Source organism: Mesoplodon bidens (assembly GCF_964165515.1).
Source record: "Mesoplodon bidens genome assembly, chromosome: 3".
Taxonomy (NCBI): domain Eukaryota; kingdom Metazoa; phylum Chordata; class Mammalia; order Artiodactyla; family Ziphiidae; genus Mesoplodon; species Mesoplodon bidens.
Window position 1 is genome coordinate 66561002 of NC_138178.1, and position 23935 is coordinate 66584936.

The 23935-nt window shown below is 36.1% G+C and overlaps 1 protein-coding gene across 1 annotated transcript in view; it reads right to left on the reverse strand.

Annotated features, from left to right (window-relative positions):
• IREB2 (iron responsive element binding protein 2) overlaps positions 1-23935 on the reverse strand; it is a 49813-nt gene that overhangs the window by 20120 nt on the left and 5758 nt on the right. Inside the window, exons 3-9 of the mRNA XM_081227478.1 lie at positions 9838-10003; positions 8273-8410; positions 6939-7157; positions 4531-4600; positions 3853-4036; positions 2691-2830; positions 64-235 (exon numbers count right to left, since the gene is read on the reverse strand). Of these exons, the coding sequence (XP_081083604.1) occupies positions 64-235; positions 2691-2830; positions 3853-4036; positions 4531-4600; positions 6939-7157; positions 8273-8410; positions 9838-10003 (1089 nt within the window). The remainder of the gene's footprint in view (positions 1-63; positions 236-2690; positions 2831-3852; positions 4037-4530; positions 4601-6938; positions 7158-8272; positions 8411-9837; positions 10004-23935) is intronic.

Genomic DNA, 23935 nt, shown 5'->3' on the forward strand with positions numbered 1-23935 from the left:
ATATTTCAGATAGACACATTGGAAATGTAACACATTTATCCTAGTGATCTTATATCGTCTTACCTGTATGTTCTAAATGTTTTAATGTCACATTGTCAACAGGGAAAAAGCTGAGGATAGCACCATATTCTGGACACATGTTTGCTATTGTAGTTCGATCTACTATAGATAACTGTGAAACTCCACTTCCAAAAAACTCAACAAACTTTCCAGCCACTCCTACTTGCCTGAGGTGCTATATAAAGAGATACACAGAAACGCACACAAAATTAGCATGGATTTTCTGAAAACTATAAAATCTAATTTTTAATCCATTACTACTGACAGTGAAAGAGGTCCTCTGTTATTTTTATGAAACATCAACTCATTCTGGTTTTCTAGGTATTTTAAGGTAAATAGTCAATAGAAGAGTGGTCAAATGTTACTATTAGGGTAGAAAAGGGCTTGAAAGTTCAAAATGGCTAAGATTCCCGTTTTAATGTCTGAAATCAGCGTATACCTTAGACTATGGTGTGTCTGTTAGCTGGCAGTCTTCTTTCTTTCTTAGCAGCACATAAAACAATGGTGCTTCTAACCAATGATGGCATCTTAGATTTAGTGAAATACTAATATATTGATGAAACTGTGTATTTAAATCAAAAAATTATATACTGCTATAAAAATTCTTTGAATGCCAACTACTGATCCAAATATTTACAGCATCACTAATTATAGGTAAATTTTTTTTTTAAGATTTTTTGTTTTTGATGGGGACCATTTTTAAAGTCTTTACTGAATTTGCTACAATACTGCTTCTGTTTTATGTTTTTGTTTTTTTTGGCCACGATGCATGTGGGATCTTAGCTCCCTGACCAGGGATCGAACCCGCACCCCCTGCACTAGAAGGCGAAGTCTTAACCACTGGACCACCAGGGAAGTCCCCCTAGGTAAATTTCATTTTGATAGGATTTAACATGTGGCCTCAAACTTAATTCCTTCTAAAATCATTTTTCTTATTACTAATTTTTAAGTAACCAAAAACAGCTACCCACCTTCTCTCAATTGTAAGATGCTGTCAGAATGGTATAGAGGGACTGCTCAGCACAGTGACGAAGTAAGAAACAACATTCAACCTATGAATAATATTAAGCTCTAACATTTTATAAGTGCTAAGGATCACTTAATCCAAACGTTTTATAGATGCAGAAACTCAACCCTAAAAGAAACATGTTTCCTAATTTTCACTGTTTTATTTCTGAGGATAAGAGCCATATAGATTAGATACAGCAAGCCAAATGCTGCTTTCCCCAAATTAATGAGGTACCACAATATACATTTTGAAAAACAACATATGATTAATCCTACAAAGATCATGAATAGAACACGACCTCAAATATGGGACAAAATAATAAAAAAGATACACCTACATAATAAATTTAATTTTTGCATCAATAAGCCAAAATGTCAAAAGCATACATAGAACATTGTTAAGAAAAAATATAGCTGGAGGAATCTAAAAAGCACCATTAATTTTCAGGATGTGTGAAGGAAAAGAATTGATTTTTCTAAAATTATAATGGGATATTCCTTTTCCTTTAGGAATAATCCTTCAATTCTCTATTTAACTTCTTGATCTTTTGGTACCACACACTGAATCAATCATTTCTGCAAGATGTCAATTTTTTTCTAATTAGGGAAGAGGGATCAATACTAAATGGTGAGGGAGGCGATACCATTTACTTTCCCTGCAGAGTATTCTGAAAGCCTTCAGACCAGTAATCTAACCGAAAATGCTGAGACGCTGGGATCCAAATTGGAATTATTTGTGGAACATTTCCCAGGTTCATTCATTTAATGAAATGGGACTTAATCATTATAATAAAGTTAGTGAAAACTAGAAATTTAGGATGGAGAGTTACAAATTATTGTCTTCAGGAAACCCTACAGTACATATATTAAACGCATGCAGCCAATATTTTAAAAATTCAGAGAAAAAATTTCTATATAATACTTTTATCATTTCTTTTTATTTTTAATTGAAGTATAGTGGATTTACAATGTTGTGTTAGTTTCAGGTGTACAGCAGAGTGACTTTTTTTTTTAAATGTTAAAATAGCCAATAGAAAAATTTGACACTACCACATTTTTACAGCCTATATTTTTTAAAGTACTATCTAATACAGTAATAGTTTTCAGGGGACAAATGATTCAAATAAGTATTAAAGGAGATGCAATTAGACATTTCCTAAATACGATTTTTTTTTTTTTTAAATCCACGGAGGCAACAAACATTCACTGAGGCAATAAGGCATAATGGTTAAGAGCGTGGACTTAAGAACCTGACTGCCTGGGTGGGAAACCTTGTTCTACACTGACCATTCAGCCCTATGACCCTCTGGTTAAGTCATTAAACCTTACTGTGTCTCAGTTTTCACAGAATTAAAATAAGGATGGTAATAGTAACAATCTCATAGGCTTGTAACGAAGAATAAATGAGTTAACATGTCAAGCGAACAACGACACAACAAATTGTTTTGTACTTACTAGTATAAAGGGTTAAATTTTGCTATTAGTACTATGATGACATAGCTAATAACATCAGAGTGCTGAGGATGAGGTGATGAACCCAAATCCCTGCTCTTATGGGGCTCTTCTACTTACAAAAAAAATCATGTCCACTAAGTTATACAGCTAGCAAAATTTTAACTTACCTTTGTAATGCCAAGAACAACATCTATGGATGTAACAAAAGGATTCGATGAGCCAGTTAATTCACATCCAACCACCTCTGGTAAAGTAAGAGAAGCTGGCAGACCAAGCATAACTGCTTCTGTTTCAATACCTCCAACCCCTAATGTAACAGACAGGTATATGAGTATAGCGCATTTAAAGATAATTTATCTCTGTAACATCTAAATCTCTAGGTGTTTCACGAGCTTGTCTTACACAGTACCTTGCACAGAATTGCTATAATGCTATTACTGTAGATATGGAACTGAAGTCTTCTCAAAAGAATGACTCCACTCACATGGTTGGAAAAAACTGATCTTTACCTTTATTTTAAATTCAGAAAACATTTAGTATCTATTATGCTAGGTACTATGCTATGCTCAAGATACAGTATGAATAGAACCCAGCCCCTGTCAACCTCAAGAAGCTCAGTCTAATGATAAAGACAAAAAGCCAACAATTATAGCACCCTATAAAAGAGTACATACACTCTGCCAGAGGGAATAGCTGATGCAAAGCCATGAGGTGCAATAGCACAGGCCACTCAGGGAAATAAAAGATGTGTTTGGGTAAATGGCTAAAGAGGCAACAGGTTGTGAAGGGCCCTATGAAAAACATGAAGAGGGGGCTTCCCTGGTGGCGCAGTGGTTGAGAGTCCGCCTGCCGATGCACGGGACACGGGTTCGTGCCCCGGTCCGGGAACATCCCACATGCCACGGAGCGGCTGGGCCCGTGAGCCATGGCTGCTGAGCCTGTGCGTGGCCACAACAGTGAGAGGCCCGCATACCGCAAAAAAAAAAAAAAAAAAAGAAATTTGGATTTACAAAGAATGCTAGGAGAAGCCACTGAAGGACTTTAAATAAGGGAGTAATAAGCACATCACCTTCATAGACATCATCATCATCACTAACCACTCCACAAATGGTAGTGCTGTGCTGGGCAAGGTCCACATTTCTTTTCATAAATTCTCTCTTATACCACACCTTCCACAAACACTTGAATTAAGATTTACTTTTGTTGCTGCTGTTATAGGTGAAAAAACAGCCTCAAAGAGGCTATAAAGACCCTGCTATTTATGTTCTTTTATAAATTTTCTGACATCCTCTCCCCAAAAGAATTAAATATATTTAGTCATTTACTTACCCCACCCCAGAATCCCCAAACCATTCACCATGGTTATATGAGAATCTGTGCCAACGACACTGTCCGGAAAGAGGAGGTCCTTTTCTTCAAAAACCACTCTTGACAAATACTCTAAGTTTACTTGATGAGCCATTCCAGTTCCAGGAGGGATTACAGCCACATTCTTAAAAACTCTTGAACTCCACTGTATTTTATTTAAATTTAAGAAATCCAACTGTTAGCATTATCTGAATTTGCCTCATAATCAACATATAAATAAATACTGACACTAAAAATATTTTACCAATGTGCATCATGGTCAAAGTTTACAGTACATAAAAACAAATACACAGATACTAAACCTAAATATATTCATTTTGCAGATTAAAACAAAATTAAGTCAAAGAAAAATGTTCCAATAGTCCAGATAAACAGTAGCTTTCAACTACATTCCAAGGATTCTCAGGGATGGGAAAAGGGGTAGGCCCAAGTAGAAGACCCTCCAAGCTCACTTGAATTAGAGCCACTGTTTTTAATATTTTGTTATACACTAGGGTTGCTGATTAAGATTTTATTTGAAGGAAAAAAAGTAAAAAAGGGTTCTACTGCTAGTGTTTAAAAACTTCTAAAGATATAAAAATCAAACCTTTCAATATTTCATAAACTCCTATTAAAAAATTTCCCCCCAATCATTTATACCTTGAAAAATTGAAGCCTCTCTCGATTTCTGCCAAATTCTACTTCTTGATTTTTTAATACTGTTTCAGGTCTAAAAAGAAGAAGAACTGGCATTAAATATATGTATTACAGAAAAGACTTGCCTTGTTTCTAAGTCTACATATTTTAAAAATTCTGGGAATAGCAGTTTACTAGACTTCTCAGAATCAGTTATTTTCTTTTCAACAAGGAAGCTCTGATTTAAGTAACACTAGAAAGCTACTGCAAGGACTTAATTATTTAAGCCATGGTCCACACCAGTGTCCCAAACTGTACTTAACATGTATCACTGTGAGATTTGGCTAAAATATTAAAAGTAGCATGGTAACCTTTGTTGGATTTTCCACTACAAGGAAAAAGAAGGGTTGTAGCTTAATGAAAAATAAGCATGTACATCTCCACCCACTTAACTTTTGTACCAGTTAAACTAGGAGATACTTGTTGAATATTACAATGTAACAATGACAACTCAACATTACTTTATAGTTTAAAAAGAGCTTTTGGTAAAAATTTTATATTCATCTCACCTAAAATGAAGCTTCTATTTTATATAAAGTAGTATTTTACTTTATATGGATTATAAATATATTTTACATGAATTATGTAAACTAAGAGATAAAAACAATTCACTGCCAAGCAGTAAACATAGTGCTATTTTTAGGAAGCTATTTTTATCTAATGGATATTTTTAAAAAAATTATTTCTAACAGCTTTGTTTATTTCACTTGCCAGCTGGTGATTTAAGTGTTGACTAGAATATCAATATAACTTAAATTATACATGTCCTCCAGGGTCCAGATAATTATAGTTGTTTGTCAACTTTTTTTTAAAAAAAACAAAGATTAATAATTCATTGCTGAGTGATCATTTGAAGCCATAGCACATCTTAATGAGATTTTTCTTAGGACCTCAGGGAACATAGCTTTCTAGAGCCACTCCAATTATCTTACCTTTTCATATTATATATAGCTACAAAGTACCACACAAATATTTATTAGCCCATAACCTGACTTCAAATCAGGCAGTGATTTCAAGTGCCAAATGTATGCTCTCAACTCTCTATCCCTCAATTTCTTGTTTGAGTCTATAATTAATACTTCACTGATGCATTAAAGCACATGAAAGAGTTACTATTTTCACACAACCAGGGACTATAACATATATGATCTTAATACTTTGTAATTTAGAGTCATAATTGAGGGGAAATGTTACACCAGATTGGATTTTTAGAAATAAAAACATACCATCTTAGCACTTCATACCAGTTATAAAAAGATACCCAAGAAAATCAATGATTTTTTGAATCAATAAATCTTCCTTTTCAAGAAATTAATTTCTAAATAAGAAGAGAAATTAATCTCAAAATTCAACATGTCCCTAACAATCAGGACAGCCAGGTAGGGAATAAGGAGTACTTACATAAATGTAAAACTGTCATGATTTGATGGCAAAGGACCCATAGATTATATTGAATTCTTAGAAAGGAAGAGCACCTGAGTTCACTTATAACCTGAGGCTTTACAGCTATATTGAGCACAAAATTTAGAACTACCCAGAATTTGAAAGATCCAATTTAGGGACAAATGAACTAATATATTATTTGGTACTTATGATGAAATATGTGTTGATATTATCCTTAGCTAGCCTAAATCTTAAATGTGTTAATTTTTTTTCAATTTGAAAGAGTGTAAGTCATTTTTAACTCGTCTTTAAAAAACTTAACAGTCTAGTAACAATGGGATAAACAACACAACTCTCTTAAAATAAGACTAAGACTTTGGAAACTTTATAGCATACAAAATTCCAATTATAGAACTCTTGTTTTTATTTTGAAAAATTACCTATTAGGAAATTTAACCAACTCTTAAGAACGGGATTCTTTTCCAGGCAGGTTTACTACTTTCCATGGTATTATATAGGAAACTGCTTATCTAAAAGGGCTCATTACATTTATAACATATGATAATGATAATATTCTTAACATAGAGATCTCAATGCAATAAAAAGAATAAGAAATCGCCTAATAGGAAAATAAAGCTAAAAATATAGATTTCATAAAAGTAATCTGAATGAATAATGAGCATGTGAATGGTATAAATTCACTAAAATAAAAAATTTACAGTTCAAGATAATTTTCTGTCTACATTAGTTACAAAAATTAAATATATTTATAGAAAATTCTTAAGAAAAGTTTTCTTCAAAGGAACAGAAATAAATCATGGTATTTAGAGACTACCATTTTAATTAACTTTGCTTCTTTCAGTACAATAGGAAGCACAGTAAATATGAAGGCAATGTAATAGGAATCAGGAGGGGAAGGAGAATAAACGTGATTTCCTTAACTGAAAAATAATCTGGTACTAATAAATATTTTTAAAAACATCTCGTACTCAGGCACTGGTTGCAAATGAAAAGGACATAGAATGGGTGTATTTTCGATCTGCGAAGAAAATCTTCCTGAGTTTCGGCCTAGTTCTCCAGAATCACACGATCCTCGGCAGGTAGTCTGGCCTCTGCAGGGAAGCTTCTTAGGCTGCACTCTAAGTGGAGAAAGCTTTCCTGCTTTCTGTAGATCACCACCTCCAGGATTTGGAGCATTCTGTATTGCACTATCGTTCCAAAAAAGGCAACAAAATAAAACCATTTAAAAGTTACAGAAATTTAGGTCTTCAAAAAGCATACAACAGCAATGCTATCTGGAAGTAACAACTGAATGTTATTCAAAGGTTAATATATCATCTATTTCAGGTTTCAAAAGCAAATCTCAGGGGCTTCCCTGGTGGCGCAGTGGTTGAGAGTCCGCCTGCCGATGCAGGGGACACGGGTTTGTGCCCCAGTCCGGGAGGATCCCCCCACATGCCATGGAACAGCTGGGCCCGTGAGCCATGGCCGCTGAGCCTGCGCGTCCGGAGCCTGTGCTCCGCAATGGGAGAGGCCACAGCAGTGAGAGGCCCGCGTGCCGCAAAAAAAAAAAAAGCAAATCTCAGATTACCAAAAAAAAAAAAAAAAAAAAGTTGATTTATTTAAATTTATGGAGATTAAAAAAAATTGTGCCACTAAAATCATTTTCATATAGTAACCTCTGGCAAGTAGCAAAATCAATTTTTTTTCCCATCTAACAACTTAGAAGAAGTTCAGAGCCATTGTTTAATCTAGAGGGCAAAGGCTCTCACAGGTTTTAATAAATTGTAGCCTTATTCCATTACTCCAGGGAATGTAAAAAGAAAGCTGGTACATGAAAACAGAATCATGTCTTCTCTAGTTTGACTTTAGTCATAAGGACCTTTTAAGTATAAGAAATTTATTTCAGTGGAAGGAAAATACAGCTGTAGTAAGCTCAGTGTTTTCAATTACCAATTTAGACATTAAAGGCTCACATCTTTAAATTCTCTCTGGAAGTTAAAAAACAAAAAGGAAATGAAGGCTTAATTCAGATATTCACTCCAAAAAGCAGGTCCTAGGCTTATACATATCTATAAAAAATGGCAGCAGAAATATACAAACATGAAAATCAGTTTAAATTTAGACTGAGTTAAAAAGAAAATTCACCAATACGTAAGTTTTCACCAGTTTTTCTTTTTGTATATTAGTCAATACTAACTGTAGCAAACTTTACTCTGGCACAAATTATCTCTATTCCCTTTCTTCTATACCACACACTCCCAGTGGACTGGCTGCCAGTCAACGTGCGTGGCTGTCTTTATAAATATGTGTATTAAAGTACCATTTGTTGAAGTCAATTTGTAAAGAATGATCAACCGTGAGATCTGTCGGACAGGCAGGATGGACTTTCTTAGGGTCACCTCCAAGAGTTTTCACTGCCTCCCTCATAGCAGCAAAATCCACCATTGCCGGTATTCCACTAAAAAATAAAGAATGATCAACTTCTAATTCTTCTTTTAAATATGCTCAGATGATTAATATGCATTTTTAAATTTAAAAAGTATTCCTTTTTAATTTGCATTCATGTTTGATAATGTACAGGTTATCCAAAGTTAGATGTATCCTGGTTTAATGAGAATTAATATTAAATATTATCTGAGAATTTGAGGGCTCAAAGGTAGATGTGCCAAAAATACAACAGATGATTTTTAGAGGCATAAGAGAACTTCAAGGGAACTGCCTATGGAATTCTTTCTCTTGCCTTAAATTTTAAGATACCCCTCCCTCTTCCCCAGCTCCAGCCTCTTCACTCCCAGTGCCTTCTTGTCTCCAAAGTTATCCACTAAATATATGGATATAGATATAGATGGACCTATATCTATATCTACATATATATATCTCCAGCCAACTATATAAGAAGCATTTACCAAATGCCTTCAATGTGCTAGACACCAATGGTATAAGGCCAAATAAGGGAGAGTAACTGGTCTCAAGGAATTTGTAGGGAAGATAAAGTAGCAATTATAGAATAGTATCATAAGTACTACAGTAGCAGCATATACCAGGTACACAGAGCAGTAGCTTACAAACCAGATTTAGGTGGGTGGGTGAAGGGGATGTTCTTATTTGTCTAGCTAACTCCTACACCTCCTTCAAAACTCAGCTAAAGGTTAATTCTTCCAATAAGTAATCTCTGGACACACAGATTAGGTAGAATCTTTCAAGCTATGGTAAAGACTTTATTCTAAGTGTAATGGAAGCCAATGGGAGAATAGGGGAATGATATGACCTTGATTAACATCTTTTAACCAAGTCACTTCACCTACTGTGAAAAGACAAGACTATACATTCCAAGTATGGAAGCAGGGATACCAGTTAACAGATTATTATAGTTATAGTCCAGGTAAGTGAGAATGGGGCTAGAATCAGGATGACTGTGGTGGAGATGGTAAGAAGTATTTGGATTCAGGATATGTATATTTCAAAGGTAGAGTTGACAGAAACTGCTGATAGACTGGATTATGTACAAAGGACAGGAACCAGGGTTAACTCCTAGATTTTTGCTCTAAACAAACAGGAGACTGTAGCGCCATTCAATATGACAGAAAAAACTTGGAAAGAATACATGAGGGGGGCTGAGCAATGAAGTTTTGGATATGTTAAGATTGAGAAGCCTATTGGCTATGTGGAGATGACAAGTAGGCAGTTAGAAAAAAGTAGTTTTTAAATAAATGGTACAAAAAAAAGTGCCTAATTTTTGACAAATAGCTTCAGTTTAGAAAAAGCAACTTTTTAAATTTATAAACTAATCTTCACAATTAAAAAACAAGAGAGCCATCAGGGAGTCTGAATTTTAAAAAGCGAACACTCTGAAAATTCATCATGAAAAATAAACCTATCACTCACGTAAAATCTTGAAGAAGAACACGGGCAGGGAAAAAGGGCACTTCAACATTGCTTTGTTTGGTTTTCCAGTCTAAAATGTTCATAACATCTTCCCTTTTCATTAAAAAGCCATCACAATTTCGCACAGCAGCTTCCAACAGGACCCGTATTGAGTAAGGCAGAACATCTGATTCAAGAGAAAATATTACTATTAATAAGGGAATAATCATAACTACATATTGTAAAAATTACAATAGCAAAATGATAAAGACACAGATGCTTTGTTTTCTCAATTAAAAACATTTTAGTCTAGTCAATAAGCAACAAGGATTTGCTGTATAGCACAGGGGATTATATTCAATATCTTGTAATAACCTATAATGGAATATAATCTGAAAAATATATATATAACTGAATCACTTCATGTACACCTGAAACAAAATACTGTAAATTAACTATATTTCAATATAAAAAAAATTTTTAGTCTAGTAAACAGGGAGTGAAACACTATTCTTGTTAATACCAGGCTTTCCATAAATTTGACTTTCCTGTATGTAAGCTGAGGCCCTGAAAAAGCAGAGGTAAAACCTTCACCTAAACTTTAATAGAATAAATGCAAAATTAATTAACTAATTAATTAAAAAAACTTCACACAACAGCTGTACTGACTTGGGCATATGAGACTGACAAGTACTTAACATTCAGGGAAAACACAGAAAAACTGAAAAGCACAGATAATTAGAATTAAATACAATAATGAAAACATCCCAATTATGGCAAAAAATGTTTAAACTGTGTAAAAGTTTGTAATAAATTTAAAGGATTTCCATCAAAAATAGTTAAGGTTTAAAAATAAACCAGGGTGCTTAGGTGAATAAAATTCATTTCATGAAAATTGTCAGTAACTCTTGATTACCAGTTTAAGGAGAGAAATAGATTTCAATATTTAAAAATTTTTTGATCCTATTATATTCTCACACTAGATTTTGCCACAAAGAAGTATTTCCTTAGGACTTAAATGGAAGACTAAATCAGTATGAAATTAGCTAAGTAATGGTAACCCACATAATAGATTACTATGCAGCTGCTCAAAGGAATGATGATCTCTGCATGCTGATTAAGAAGTGATCTCCAGGGCTTCCCTGGTGGCGCAGTGGTTAAGAACCTGCCTGCCAACACAGGGGACACGGGTTCGAGCCCTGGTCCGGGAAGATCCCACGTGCCGCGGAGCAACTAAGCTCATGTGCCACAACTGCTGAAGCCCGCACATCTAGAGCCCGTACTCTGCAACAAGAGAGGCCCACGCACTGCAACCAAGAGTAGCCCCCACTCACCGCAACTAGAGAAAGCCCGCGCCCAGCAATGAAGACCCAATGCAGCCAAATAAATAAATAAATAAATAAAATAAAAAAGAAGTCATCTCCAGACTGTACCATTAAGAGAAAAAGCAATGCAAAACAATGTTTATAGTATATACCTTTACAGTAAGAAAGGGAGTAAAAAAAATATGTATAAGAATATGTATTATTATATATTAAATATAAAACTAAAAACTATAATTTTAAATATATTAAATATATAATAATATATACTCCCCCCCCAGAAAGAACAATGAAAGGATAAAATAAAAAACTTAATATATATATATATATATATATGCCAAATAGTATTTTGGTTGTATCTCCCTAGCAGGATATATACTAAGGGCAAAAAGATCCACAAAGAAAACAAATTATGTTCAGTAATTAGTACTGATATTGTAGTTTTGAAATTGTCATATATACAATGAGAAGAAAGCAAAAAGTACTTTTGTTACTATGGTTGGGAACCAAGATTTAAGAGTAATGACGTACAAGTATAAAATCAGAGTAGCTAGTTTAAAAAAAAACTTACACTTCAATAGGTATCATCAGGACAAACTCATGATTTTTCTCTTCCTAAAAAACATGTACGTATTTCCTATCTCTGATTAGTGAAAATGCCTAAAATGATGACAATCCAATAGTACTGAACCACTAGCAACTCAGGTTGCTGTTTCTAAATACTATTTCCCATTTTTTAAAAAAACAGAGTTCCTTGGAGAAATGGTTAGTTCCGTATTTGGGGAAGGATATGCACAAAATGAGCCTGGAACATCCTGTGTCAGAAACCAAAGAAGTTATCAAAGACTAATGGGGACATTAATGGATCAATCTGAGCAACAAAATGAATGAATAATGACTGTAATACACTAAAATATATCAAATATATAAATAGCCCTTAGTTCATAATGACTCTTCTGCTACAGAAACTCGTTACTCTGAAAACTGACAAATAAAGGGGGGGAAATCAATCATTAATCTTGTCTTTCCTGATTTCAAGTGACAAAACAGTAAAGAGGAGAAAGTTCCTCATAATAGCAGAATTACAACTAATAAATGTAGAAGGGCAGTGATATAATTAGAAAAATCACCAATGTGCAGCACCTAATGAAACAATGGATCTATACAATGATAATAAGTGGATGCTAAAATCCTGAGGTGATATATGAATGGGGAACTTATAATGGATGGATCAAGCTGAGAACAACTACACCCAACTCAGCATCACCAAAAGTAGGATATTATAGATATTATTTGCCTCCTGATGAAATGGGAAATAAAAGCTAGGAGATGTTCTTTGCAAAAATACATACATACATAAATAAACCTGAACCTAATCAAACATCCAGCTCTAACTTCTCGTTAACAAGAAATATGGGGGATAGTACAACAATAAAATAAAACCATGAAGAAGCAATCAAATCCAGAATGTAGTACATTCTACAGAACAAAGAACCTGATTTCTTCACCATAAAAATGGCATGGAAAAAGGAGAGAGGATGAATATTATAGATTAAAAGAGATTTAAGAGACATAAATACCAAATGCTACATGTGGATCCTATTTGGATACCGTGTGAACAAACCAACTGAATAAATGTATTTTTGAGACAACCAGAGAAATCTGAACTTGGACTGGGTTTTAGATCATATTAAGGAATTACTGTTAATTTTGTTAGTTATAAGAAGTCCTTTCATACATCAGAGATGTATACTGGAGTACACTTACAGATTTTAAAAATGGTGGAATATCTGAAACAAAAGATTGACAAAATGTTGATAACTAGCTGACAAATACATGGTGGGTTATTATACTATTCTCTCCCTACTTTTATGCTTGAAAATTTTAACACACACAAACTGAAGATTAATGAAGTTGTAAGTAAAAAGGATAAAGGACTACATAATCAGAAATACTAGATTCAAAGCCAGTATTTGCTATTTACAATAGGTATGACCTTTGGAAAGCAACTCAAGTTGATGAATTTTCTCATTGAAAATGGGAATGCCAGCTACCTAACATATGTGAAGAATATCTTACCTCAGCATCTATCTAGTACATGTAAAACCCTCAAACAAACATATTATGACAAACAGTAGGTACTTAACAAATATTAGTTTCCATTCTTACCTCAATGAGAAACATAATGAAGCCCCCCAAACCAAGAGGAATTACAGGGGGGACATTTTTTTTAACAGAACATTTGGAAATGATGAGAAGTAAAATATTATCCCAGAAGCAAACACAAAATTAACTTTGGTTAATTATTCTGGAAAAACAATCTCAGGAATATTTTTTGTTTTAAATAGCTTTATAAAAAGCATTTTGTCAGATTTCTAGTAAAATATGGTAAAATAAACACCAGTAATTATCTCCACTCTCTCCTGCAACCCACTAAGAAAACAGTAAAGAAATAAAAAAATTATAAACTCACAAGAACAAAGAAAGAAACAGAGAGAAGCAAAACTAACAAAATTTTGGAAAATAGTCCTTGGTTGACGGGTAATGGACTGAACAGAATAGAAAAAGCTGAAACTAAATGTCTACATAGGGGAAAGGCAATCAGAAACAAAGACTAGGAATCAGGATAGCCTGCAATTTCTTAAGAGGAGTGTAAGAAACTAGGAGACAATGTAACAATGCCTTCAAAATTCCAAGAGAATTTTCAACCTAGAAATCTGTGAACAGGTAAACTATCAATTAATCAGGCAACGTCTTAAAAATTTACTTCTCGGGCACCCTTTCTTAGGAAGCTACTGGGATATGTTCTATAAAACAAGGAAGTGGAAAATAAAAAATCATAATATCTAGGAAATAGTCTCTTGACACAGGAAAGCACAGAGACTCTTCTAGGGTAATACCGTGTAAGCCACAGTGCAATCGAAGATGGAGTCCAGATGGTATGCTGCTAAGAGAAGGGAAAAAAATTAATTGATAGATTACCTGATTATACCAGAAGGAGTTTAGTTCTTTTGGAGAGTTTGGAGATGAAGTATTGATAAAGACAGAGAAAACTAAGCAAACAAAAAGACAGTCATTAATTCCAGGAAAAAAAATACAAAGTTGTAAGAGAAATGAGATGCAATCATCATTTACTACATGGATTGGCTGAGAATATTTACAGTCATAATATAAGCACTGAACATTGATTTAACCAAAAATTATAACTATACTAGGAAGAGGTACATGGGATATATGTAGGGGAGAAGAAAAGTGCCAAATCCTCATTTTCCATAGTAAAAAATAAAGTCTAAAATTGAAGAATCAAGAAACAGCTGTATAAGCAAGGCTATTTAATAATATGGAGGACATTACCAAAACAAGTAGCCAAAAGAATTAAAAGTAAGTATTCTCTGCAGAGTAGAAATTTGGGCCAGGGTTACTCTTTTGGTTATAATTTCAGTGGTCTGTTTTTTAACTCTATCATTTGAAAATTAATATTAAATTAAAAAGCAATATCAGATAAGAGTGTGCTAAGAAAAAAAGAATCACAAATGTTAACTGGACATTTTGTCACTAAGGAGCACTAACTTGCAGATTCATCTAATTTCAGAATGACTACTAGAGGCCTACAGCAAGAGAAGATGCAAATAAACACCCTCTCCCCCAAACAAAAACAATTTATTTCTTATTTCTCTCTGTGGTAGCCAGCCTCCAAGATGATACCAGTAATCTTCACCTCCTGGCATTCATGCTCTCACATAACCTACACTGAAGATCAGTTGTTTGTATGACCAAGAGTATGGCAGAGATGACAGTGGGGGACTTTCTTCCTCTCTCTCTCTCTTTCTTTCATTGAAGTATAGTTGATTTACACTGTTGTGTGAGTTTCCGGTATACAGCAGAGTGACTCAGATATAGATATATAGATGCATTTCTCATTATGGTTTATTACAAGATATTGAATCTACCTCCCTGTGCTATACAGTAGGTGCTTGTTGTTTATCTATTTTATATATAGTAGTACATATCTGCTAATCCCAAACTCCTAATTTATCCCTCTCCCCTGCCCTTTCCCCAATGGTAACCATAAGTTTGTTTTCTATGTCTGTGAGTCTATTTGTTTTGTAAAAAAGTTCATTTGTATCATTCTTTTAGATTCCACATATAAGTGATAACATACTGTATTTGTCTTTCTCTGTCTTACTTCACTTAGTATGATAATCTCTAGGCCCATGACAGTGTGTGACTTCTAAGGCTAGATTATAAAAGTATTCCAGCATTAGCCTTCCTCTCTCAGACTGCTCACTCTGGGAGAAGCTGGCAGCCTGTTACAAGGACAATCAAGCAGCACTGATGAGAGGCTCATGTGGAGCACAGCTGAGGCCTCTGTGCCAACAGCAAACACTGACTTGCCAGCCATGTGTGAATGGGCCGCATTTAGAAGCAGATCCTCTAGCTCCAGTCAGGCCTTTGGATGACTGCAGCCCCAACTAACCCCTTCTGTAACCTCAGGAGAGATCCTGAGCCAGAACTATTCAACTAAGCCATTTTCGAATTCCTGACCCACAGAAACTGTGAGATAATAAATGTTTACTAATGCTTTAACCACAAAGCTTTTGGTTTAATGTATTACATAGTAAGGGAAAACTAATACAATTCTCTTCCTCAACTTTTTAAACAGTAACATCTACAGTTACTTACTTAGGATCTACTAAGGAGAAAATATCAATGTGTTTTACCTACATTATCTCATTTAATCCTTAAAGTAAATCTATAGGTAGATACTCCAGAGCCCTAACAGTAGAGAATAAGCTAGCAGGTGTGGAAAAATGGACACAGGTGCTCTAGTTTGTTTTTAGCAATATTAATTCCATATCCCTACTCTGGATCAGGCACAAAGTTCACCAAGGCCCTTAATCTCTTTCTTCTTCCCTATTCTCCCTATGGCCCCCCATCACATACTATCTATCTCATGCTCCAATTACACCATCGTAAAAGTTCCTTCTCCAAACCTCTCTGATCCCCATTCTCACACCTTTTCTTCAACACCATGAGGACTTACTTTCTCCCTTATCCATCAGCACCTGCTTGTCTGTACCTCCCCTCACATAAGCAGTTTAGGTTCCATGTGGTCAAATCTCTCGTTTCCCCAAACTGTACACTTTTTCCCCTTTGTTCTTTTATCCTATCTGTCCATCAAAACACCAAAACACCAACCTGTTTTGTCCTTTCAGCTGGTGAACCCCACATCACTTTCCCACTTATGAAGAACTGTTCTTTCTTTTTAAAAAGAACTTCATCGAGGCATATTTTACACATAATTCACCCTTTCCAAGGATAAAATTCAATGATTTTTTAAGCAAATTTACCAAGTTGTACAATCAGCACCATAAATCAGTTTTAGAATATTTCATCACTTAATTAGATTCCTCATGCCCATTTGCTGTTAATCCCTGTCCTCTCCTTGCCCACACCTGGAAACTACTGATCTACTCTGTCTCTATAGCTTTGTCTTTTCTGTATATTTCATACAAACGGAATCATCCAATAAGGTCTCGTGTCTGGCTTATTTCACTGAGCATGTTTTTGAGGTCTGTCCATGTTGTAGCATGTATCTATAGTTAATTTCTTTTTATTGCTTAAGAGTATTCCATTGTATGGCTACACCAAATTTTGTCTATCCATTCACCCAGTGAAGGACATCTCGGTTGTTTCCAATTTTCAGCTCTTATGAATAATGCTGCTGAGATGATTCATTTGCCAATCTTGGTGTAGAGAACGTTTCTATTTCTCTTGGGTAGATTCCTAAGAATGGAACTGCTGGGTCATATGTTAAATTTATGTTTAATATTTTAAGAAACTGTCAAACTATTTTCCAAAGTGGCCACACCACTTTACATTCCCACCAGCAGTGTATGAAGTGACCTCATTTCTCCATATCCTTCCCAACATTTGTTATTGTCTGTTTTTTATATAATACCCATTCTAGTGGTTGTGAAGTAGTTCACTGTGGTTTTATTGGTGGTGATGTGAAAGGAGGAGGAAGGAAAAAACAAATCCCTAAAAAATCAACCAGAGAAACTGGTACCAATATAAATACACGATTACAACCTCAGTTGGGTCCTCACCATTCACTCAGAAATTCTACTTTGTTTCTCTGATCTGCTTGTTTTCCCACACTCCACAATCATTCATTCATACCTTCAACTACTCTCCTTAAAATCAAATCTCTATTTGCCTCCTACAGAATCTAGCCCCACTTCCTACCTCCTAGATAAATAAAAACTAATAGTTCCTATATTCACTTCCTCCTACTTTACACACAAGCCTAGATACCTCTCGATTTATCCTTTTCCCAGTTAAGAAGGCAGCTGTGGACCTCCTCCTATTAAATGCCAACTTTTATAGGAGTTCTGCATCCAATTCCCAGTGATACATTTTAGGACCCATGAGTCATCAATTCTCTCTCCTTTTTCTGTAATCTATCCTTCAACTGGATTCTTCCCATCAGCATTTGAAGACTCTAGCCCCAGTTTCACACATACACACGTGTACACACACACACACAGCTTCCAAGTACTATTTTCTTCAAACTCTCAACCAAGTTTCTTGAAAGAGTCACCTATATTCCCAGTGTCCACTTTTCTACACATTTCATTTTATACTTCTACACCTCCATTCACTCTTCAGCCCAGCCCAATGTGATTTCTTAAAATATCAATGAAACAGCTCTAACTAGAGTTTCAATATTCTCTCAACAATATTAAATGGAGCTAACAATTTCCTCCTTCTTGAAACACTCTTTCTACTGGCTTTCACAATACCATTCTCCATGTCTCCAATCTCACGTTTCTGCCTTACTTGCACGCAGAAGCAATGACTGCCTTTGTTCCAGACTATCTTGAAAAAGATGTTAATATAGTGAATAGCCTTGGAAGATAAAGATAGTGTCTCTTTCTGGAGCAAACGGCAGGCATGCTTACTGTCCATTATAAAAGATTTGGGTTCCCTAAGTCGGACTTCATTTTCTGTAACACAATCTCTGTGTGCAGGTATTACCTGGCCTTCTTCAACAAATGTTGGTACCAAGCACACTGCTTTGCTGTGGGTAATAAACTGTCCATTGCCTCTGATCCAAGAGTTTTGTGTCTCCTGCCAGCATCTATGAAACTGTCAGTTTAACTTACAAGGAGAGTGAAATTTTGGCACTTTTACAGTTCTCAACACTTTCTGGCAGTCCTGTTTCAGTTTCCTGGCTGACCTCTACTCCTTTACCTGATCTTTAAATGTCGGAGTTCCTCAGAGTTCATATCTAGGCTTACTTCTTTTCTCACTCCATATCATCTCCTCTCAGGAGTTTTAACTGATCCTATGGCTTCAACGGACTATCTCTATACCAATAACTCCAAAATATTTTTCTGCAGTCCAGATCTGTCTTCTGAGCTCCAGAACCATGCAGCTAATTGCCTCACAAACATCTCTACTTGAATATTGATATGTTCCCAAATTCACTAGTACCTAAACTGAACTCTGATTTCCCCACTGCCCCTGTCCCATATCACTACCACCTGTGTTCCCTAGCTCAGTAAACAGCACCACCTTCCACCCAGATGCTTATGCCAAAGCATCTAGGCAACATCCTTGACACCTCTTTTATATATATTTTGAATTTGTCTACTTCTATCACCACCACCACTAAAACTAGTATAAGCCACCACTATGTCACCTCTCACCCAGATTCTTTAGTTCATCTTTCTATCTCCATACATGCCCCATACCAGTGGTTTTCAAAGTGTGGTCCCTGGACTCCTGGGGGGGCCCTGAAACTCTTTCAGGGAATCTGCAAGGTCAACTAAGACATTATTTGCTTTTTCCACCATTTTGACATATACGCTGAAGGTTCAAAAACTAGTGGATAAATCTGCTGATGCCTTAGCAGGACTCAAAGCAGTGGCACCAAATTGTACTTGTACTCACTGTATCGTTCATTTTCAGGCAAAATACCAGTTTCATTTAATAATGTCCTTGATGAAGCAGAAAAAGTGTTAATTTTATTAAATCTCAACCACTGAGGTCAGGTCTCAATATTCTGTGTGACAACAATGAAGTGTATACAGCATTTCTGCTCAAAACCAAAGTACAATCATTGCTCAAGGGAAAAACATTGTGTGATTGAATTACAAGCTAAATTAGCCACTTTTTCCAAAGAACACCATTTTCACTTGAAAGAACAAATGACCAACTATGATTATTCAAATATGGATATCTGGCAGACATTTTCTCAAAAATGAATGAAGTAATAAGCCTGTCTGCTCATTATCTAGTCCCACCACTCTCTGCTCACTGTGTTCACTGAAGATCTTTGAGAAATAAAGGTTCACTAAGTTACACAGATCTTCCAAATGTGGACATATTTTATTATACAATATATAAAAAATACAGACATGCACATTTGTTAGTATCACCGCAGCCCTTTCAACACGGGAACCAGAGCTCCCATGAAGCTGCCTGGAGGGTCACACAACGAGCTGCTGCTGTTTCTGCAAGCCCCCATGTGTCCCATGCATCGTGAAGGGCTCTTGCCCCTGCCAGCATCTGTTCTCTCAATACACGTTCACAGTACCAGTTGCTGGTTGCCTACTCCCCTGCATGTACTCAAGATGATGGCCTACTGCCTGCCCAGCAACTCCAGACCAGCTCCAGTCTGACCAAACCAGCAAACTTCTCTGCGATCTAACGAGCTGAACCACACCTTCTTCAATGGTACCTGACACCCTTCCAATTTTTCCTTCCTTGGGTATTCTCTGTCAGCCCTACAGGTACCATAAAGAATTTCCTTACATCTTACAATTACTCTTGTATCACAGTTAATAATTATTTACATTAAAGTTCCCCTATTCTATGTCCTGATTGGACTGAGACTGTTACAACATACTAAGGCACTGTACTTACATTTTCCATTACTGAACTGTGTGCTTTCTTTAGCACAAAGATGCTATCTTAGCCATCTTTCACCCACCAGAAACATCTGAGTACTCAATCTTAGCTGAATGAGTTAAACAGCATTGTTGAGAGATGCATGCACCAAATATCAATAGAAAACTGGGCTGGATTAATACCACCTCTTCTAACCAGGAATTTCCAGAATCCTATGAATCTGGAAAGCTAATCCTCTAAAGATAATCAAAAGGACATGCGGGGAACCAGAACAAGCTTGTGGCTTAAACTGAAAAAGTATGATAACATGTGTTATCATACTTCTGAAATGAACTGCTAACAACAGATATCCTTTTGATCAATTACTCAGTGTAAGATCCAAGAGGTGGTTCAGGCTTTAGAAAAAGATGCCGAGGTCTGCTGCGTTACATGGGAGGCAGCTGATGAAAGGCATATCCAGGTTTCCAGGACTGTAGATCTTACCACTCAAGGCTAAGTGGCTGCTACTATGATTAGGCAATATAATTTATCTCTCAGTGCAGAGGTCGCAAACTGTTGGCCTGCAGATGTGTTTCGTTTGTTCTACACAGTTTTAACATTTTAAAGTTTAATTGCCAACACTGAAAAACCAGAGATTTTTTTACATGAAAATCCAAATTTCTGGCTTAAGATAAATAGAAAGTTTTACAACACCAACTTCACATTTCTGCTGGAACTGAGTAGCACCTACTCTTTTATATAGAGCATTTGCTCTCCTGCTTGCCACAATTCCAGCCAGGGCCATTTCACTTGTTTATGGTGCCTCTATGGTCCTTATAAGCATGAGCATACAACCCCTAGTGTAGCAGTTTTACAAGCATAGACTTTGGAATCTCAGATTTTTGATCAAGTTTCTCCTCTATCATTTTTTAGGTAATGGTACTGAGTAGCGGGACCCTGGCCAAGTGGGTAATAACAGAACTTACAGAATGGATATAGTAAATAATCAATAAACACTAGCACTTTATTACTGCCCTTATTAAGCTGGGAAACAGAATGGTATTAAGGGGGGAAAAGTGTTGGTCTGAAGTCAAAAGATATGAGTCTAAGACCAGATCTTCTCACTTAGAAGATATGTGACCTTAGGCATATTACTGAGATTTTTAGCCTCATTTTCCTCATGTGCATAAAACTATCCTCCCTGCCTAACACAAAGCAATGTAGTGAAGACAGATAATGTAAAAGGGTTTTGTTATTTCTCAAAAGTGATTAATTCCAGGTTTAAACAGTAGATGGAGAAATTACCCATAGGAAATATCAGTATTAACAACAGGCTTTAGATAAACTAAATATGAAAGAGAAATACACTGAAGACTGATGGAAAGGGGAAACACTCAAACACTCTAGGCCTGCCTAAAGCCTCAAGGAGGCTATCTTTGGAGTCCAGGCTAAGAGAGCAAGGGGACTGGTAGAGTAGCTTTAGGGTAAACTAAAAACTCTGTTCAAGGCCAGGAGCCTGGAGAAAAGATTAAGGAACTGTTCTAGAAGGCCCTGTAACCCCAGACTTTGCAACAGGATTAACTCACACCCACGTCTCACTACTCAAGGTACCGTTTATATCTCTAACCAGTACCAGGCTGGAATGGAACTGATTTCCAATAAAGAACTCAGACCTTTTTTGTTTTGTTTTGTTTTGTTTTTTAGTATCGCCATGGAGAGTCCAAGAAGGCAGAAAGAGAAAACGGATTCCTGCTTCTTTAAGATTTTTTTTTCACTCACTGACAAAGGTAGAGAAAACCAGAAAAATAATATCTATTATTGATAAAGGTAGAGACACACTCACTCTTCTCATTTGCTCCTGGTAAGCATGTTATCTAGCACTATCTGCTAACATAACAGGCATACTTCATGGTGCCTGTCCAAACCGCCATCCATGGAATGGACAGTGCTCAGTGTCCCATTACCTCCCTGGCTACAGTGCTGAAGCAAAAGCCAACCCCTTGGCAGGTGAATGACCAACAGCCTGGTGGAAAAAATATAGATTCCTCTCTCAGGAATTTGCAATCAGGACACAGGCTGAACCAGAAAGTTGTTAAGAGCTAAGCTAGAGACAGAGGTTGCCATTTGTGGCCACGTATAAAGTTAGCAGGCAGAGGCAGCTGGTCTGCAGTGAAGTAGAGGGAGCAGAAGAGTGGAAGAGGGCCAGGACTCTGAAGCCCTGAGAGAAAAAATAAAGAGCTCCCTCACTTCTGGCTCATTGCCCACTTTCTTGAGATACAGCCACCTTTCATTTGCCCGGGAGCTCTGTATCACTACAATAAATCTTTCTTCACTTGAGCTAGTGGGTGTCTGTTCTCTGCTACCCAAAGGACCTAATCTAGAATAGAAATTGTCTACAAAAGCACAGTTAAAACCAACAGACCGTTGGACAAAATGTGGAGGGTTGGTGAGTGCATGATTGTAGATGGAATAGAATCACATTAGGTAAAGGTAATCCTTAGAAAGTTATGTATTGTGTGTAAACATTACAAGCAAACTATTTCATTGCTTACCGAACTTACAGCCCTTTCCAGAGTGCATGGAAGAGACAAGATCAGAAAACATGGACTTGTGTTCCTACCAGCAAGATAACTGACCAGCAATAGATGCCTGACTTGCCCAGCCAAACCATAGGTTAACTATAGGTTAAAACAATAGGAGAAAAAGTCATCTAGAGATACAGTCTTAACTGGCTGGTAAGCTAATCATAACACACAAAGAATGGCTGGTAGTGGCTATATTGGGTATTACACAATACCAATAAGTAAAGTGGGCTGTGGAGACAGAAAACTGGAGAGCAGATCTTCAAAAAGAAACAGGTGACAGAAAGAACAGCCTCTGGCTTAGAAATTCTAGTTCCCATGAGGCCTGACTGTGCTTTCTTCCTTTGCCTTTGGAAGTTTGGAAACTGTAACAGCATCTTCTTTCTTGAGTGCTGAGTTAAGTGAGTTTCTGTTCCTTATATTCAAGGACAAAGACTGGAAAAGACAGTACATATACAGTAAAAGTGAAAAAGAAAAGTGATGCGGGTGGAGGGAGCAATACTTTCAATCTGGTAACTATATAATAAGGTTGCATCAAAATTTAACTACTACACACACACAGAGGCTTTATTTATAAACAGGGAAAAGTTGGTTAACAACCTCAATATTCAAAGATCTGCTAACTAAACCATGATCCATTCATATAGGTAATACCATGCAGCCAGTACAGTAGAAGCTGTAGAAAAGTACAGGTATCCCTTTCTACTCAAACTGATAATCCCTGACTCAGAAACCGAACAGATTCAGACAGCAAGGGATACTTGTATTCAATGACATGGAAAGATGTTCATGATATACTAAATAAAAAAAGGTTACAAAACAATATATACTGTATTTTTTGTTAAGTAGCACATTTACATATATTTGTATATGCACGTAAAAATGAAACTGTTTCTACACTGCCTATAATGTTTTTGTCTTTGATTACCAGTCCCAACCTAATTTCTTATAATCAATAAAAAATTAAATACAGATTTTCTTTCAGAGATTACAAGGTAGGATTTGGAAAACCAAGTCCTGGCTCTACTACAGGACTAAGCAGTACCATGGTTAAAAAGCAAGCAGTTAGGAAGGAAAAAAGAAAGATGAATGAGATAACCTGAGATAAAGAAGGGGGCCTGAGGCTTTACACCAGGCTGAAGGCCCTCTTGCCCAATAACAGCTACTCTCTAAAATATGTTTCACTAGAGCCAGGCCAGTCTCTTCACTGTCTTCCCCCTTACTCATTTTCCACTATGCTTGCTGGTCATTCTAATTCCCCAAGTGTTGACTGGCCTCTGTGATTCCTCTGTTTAACATCAATTCAAGTCCTCCTTC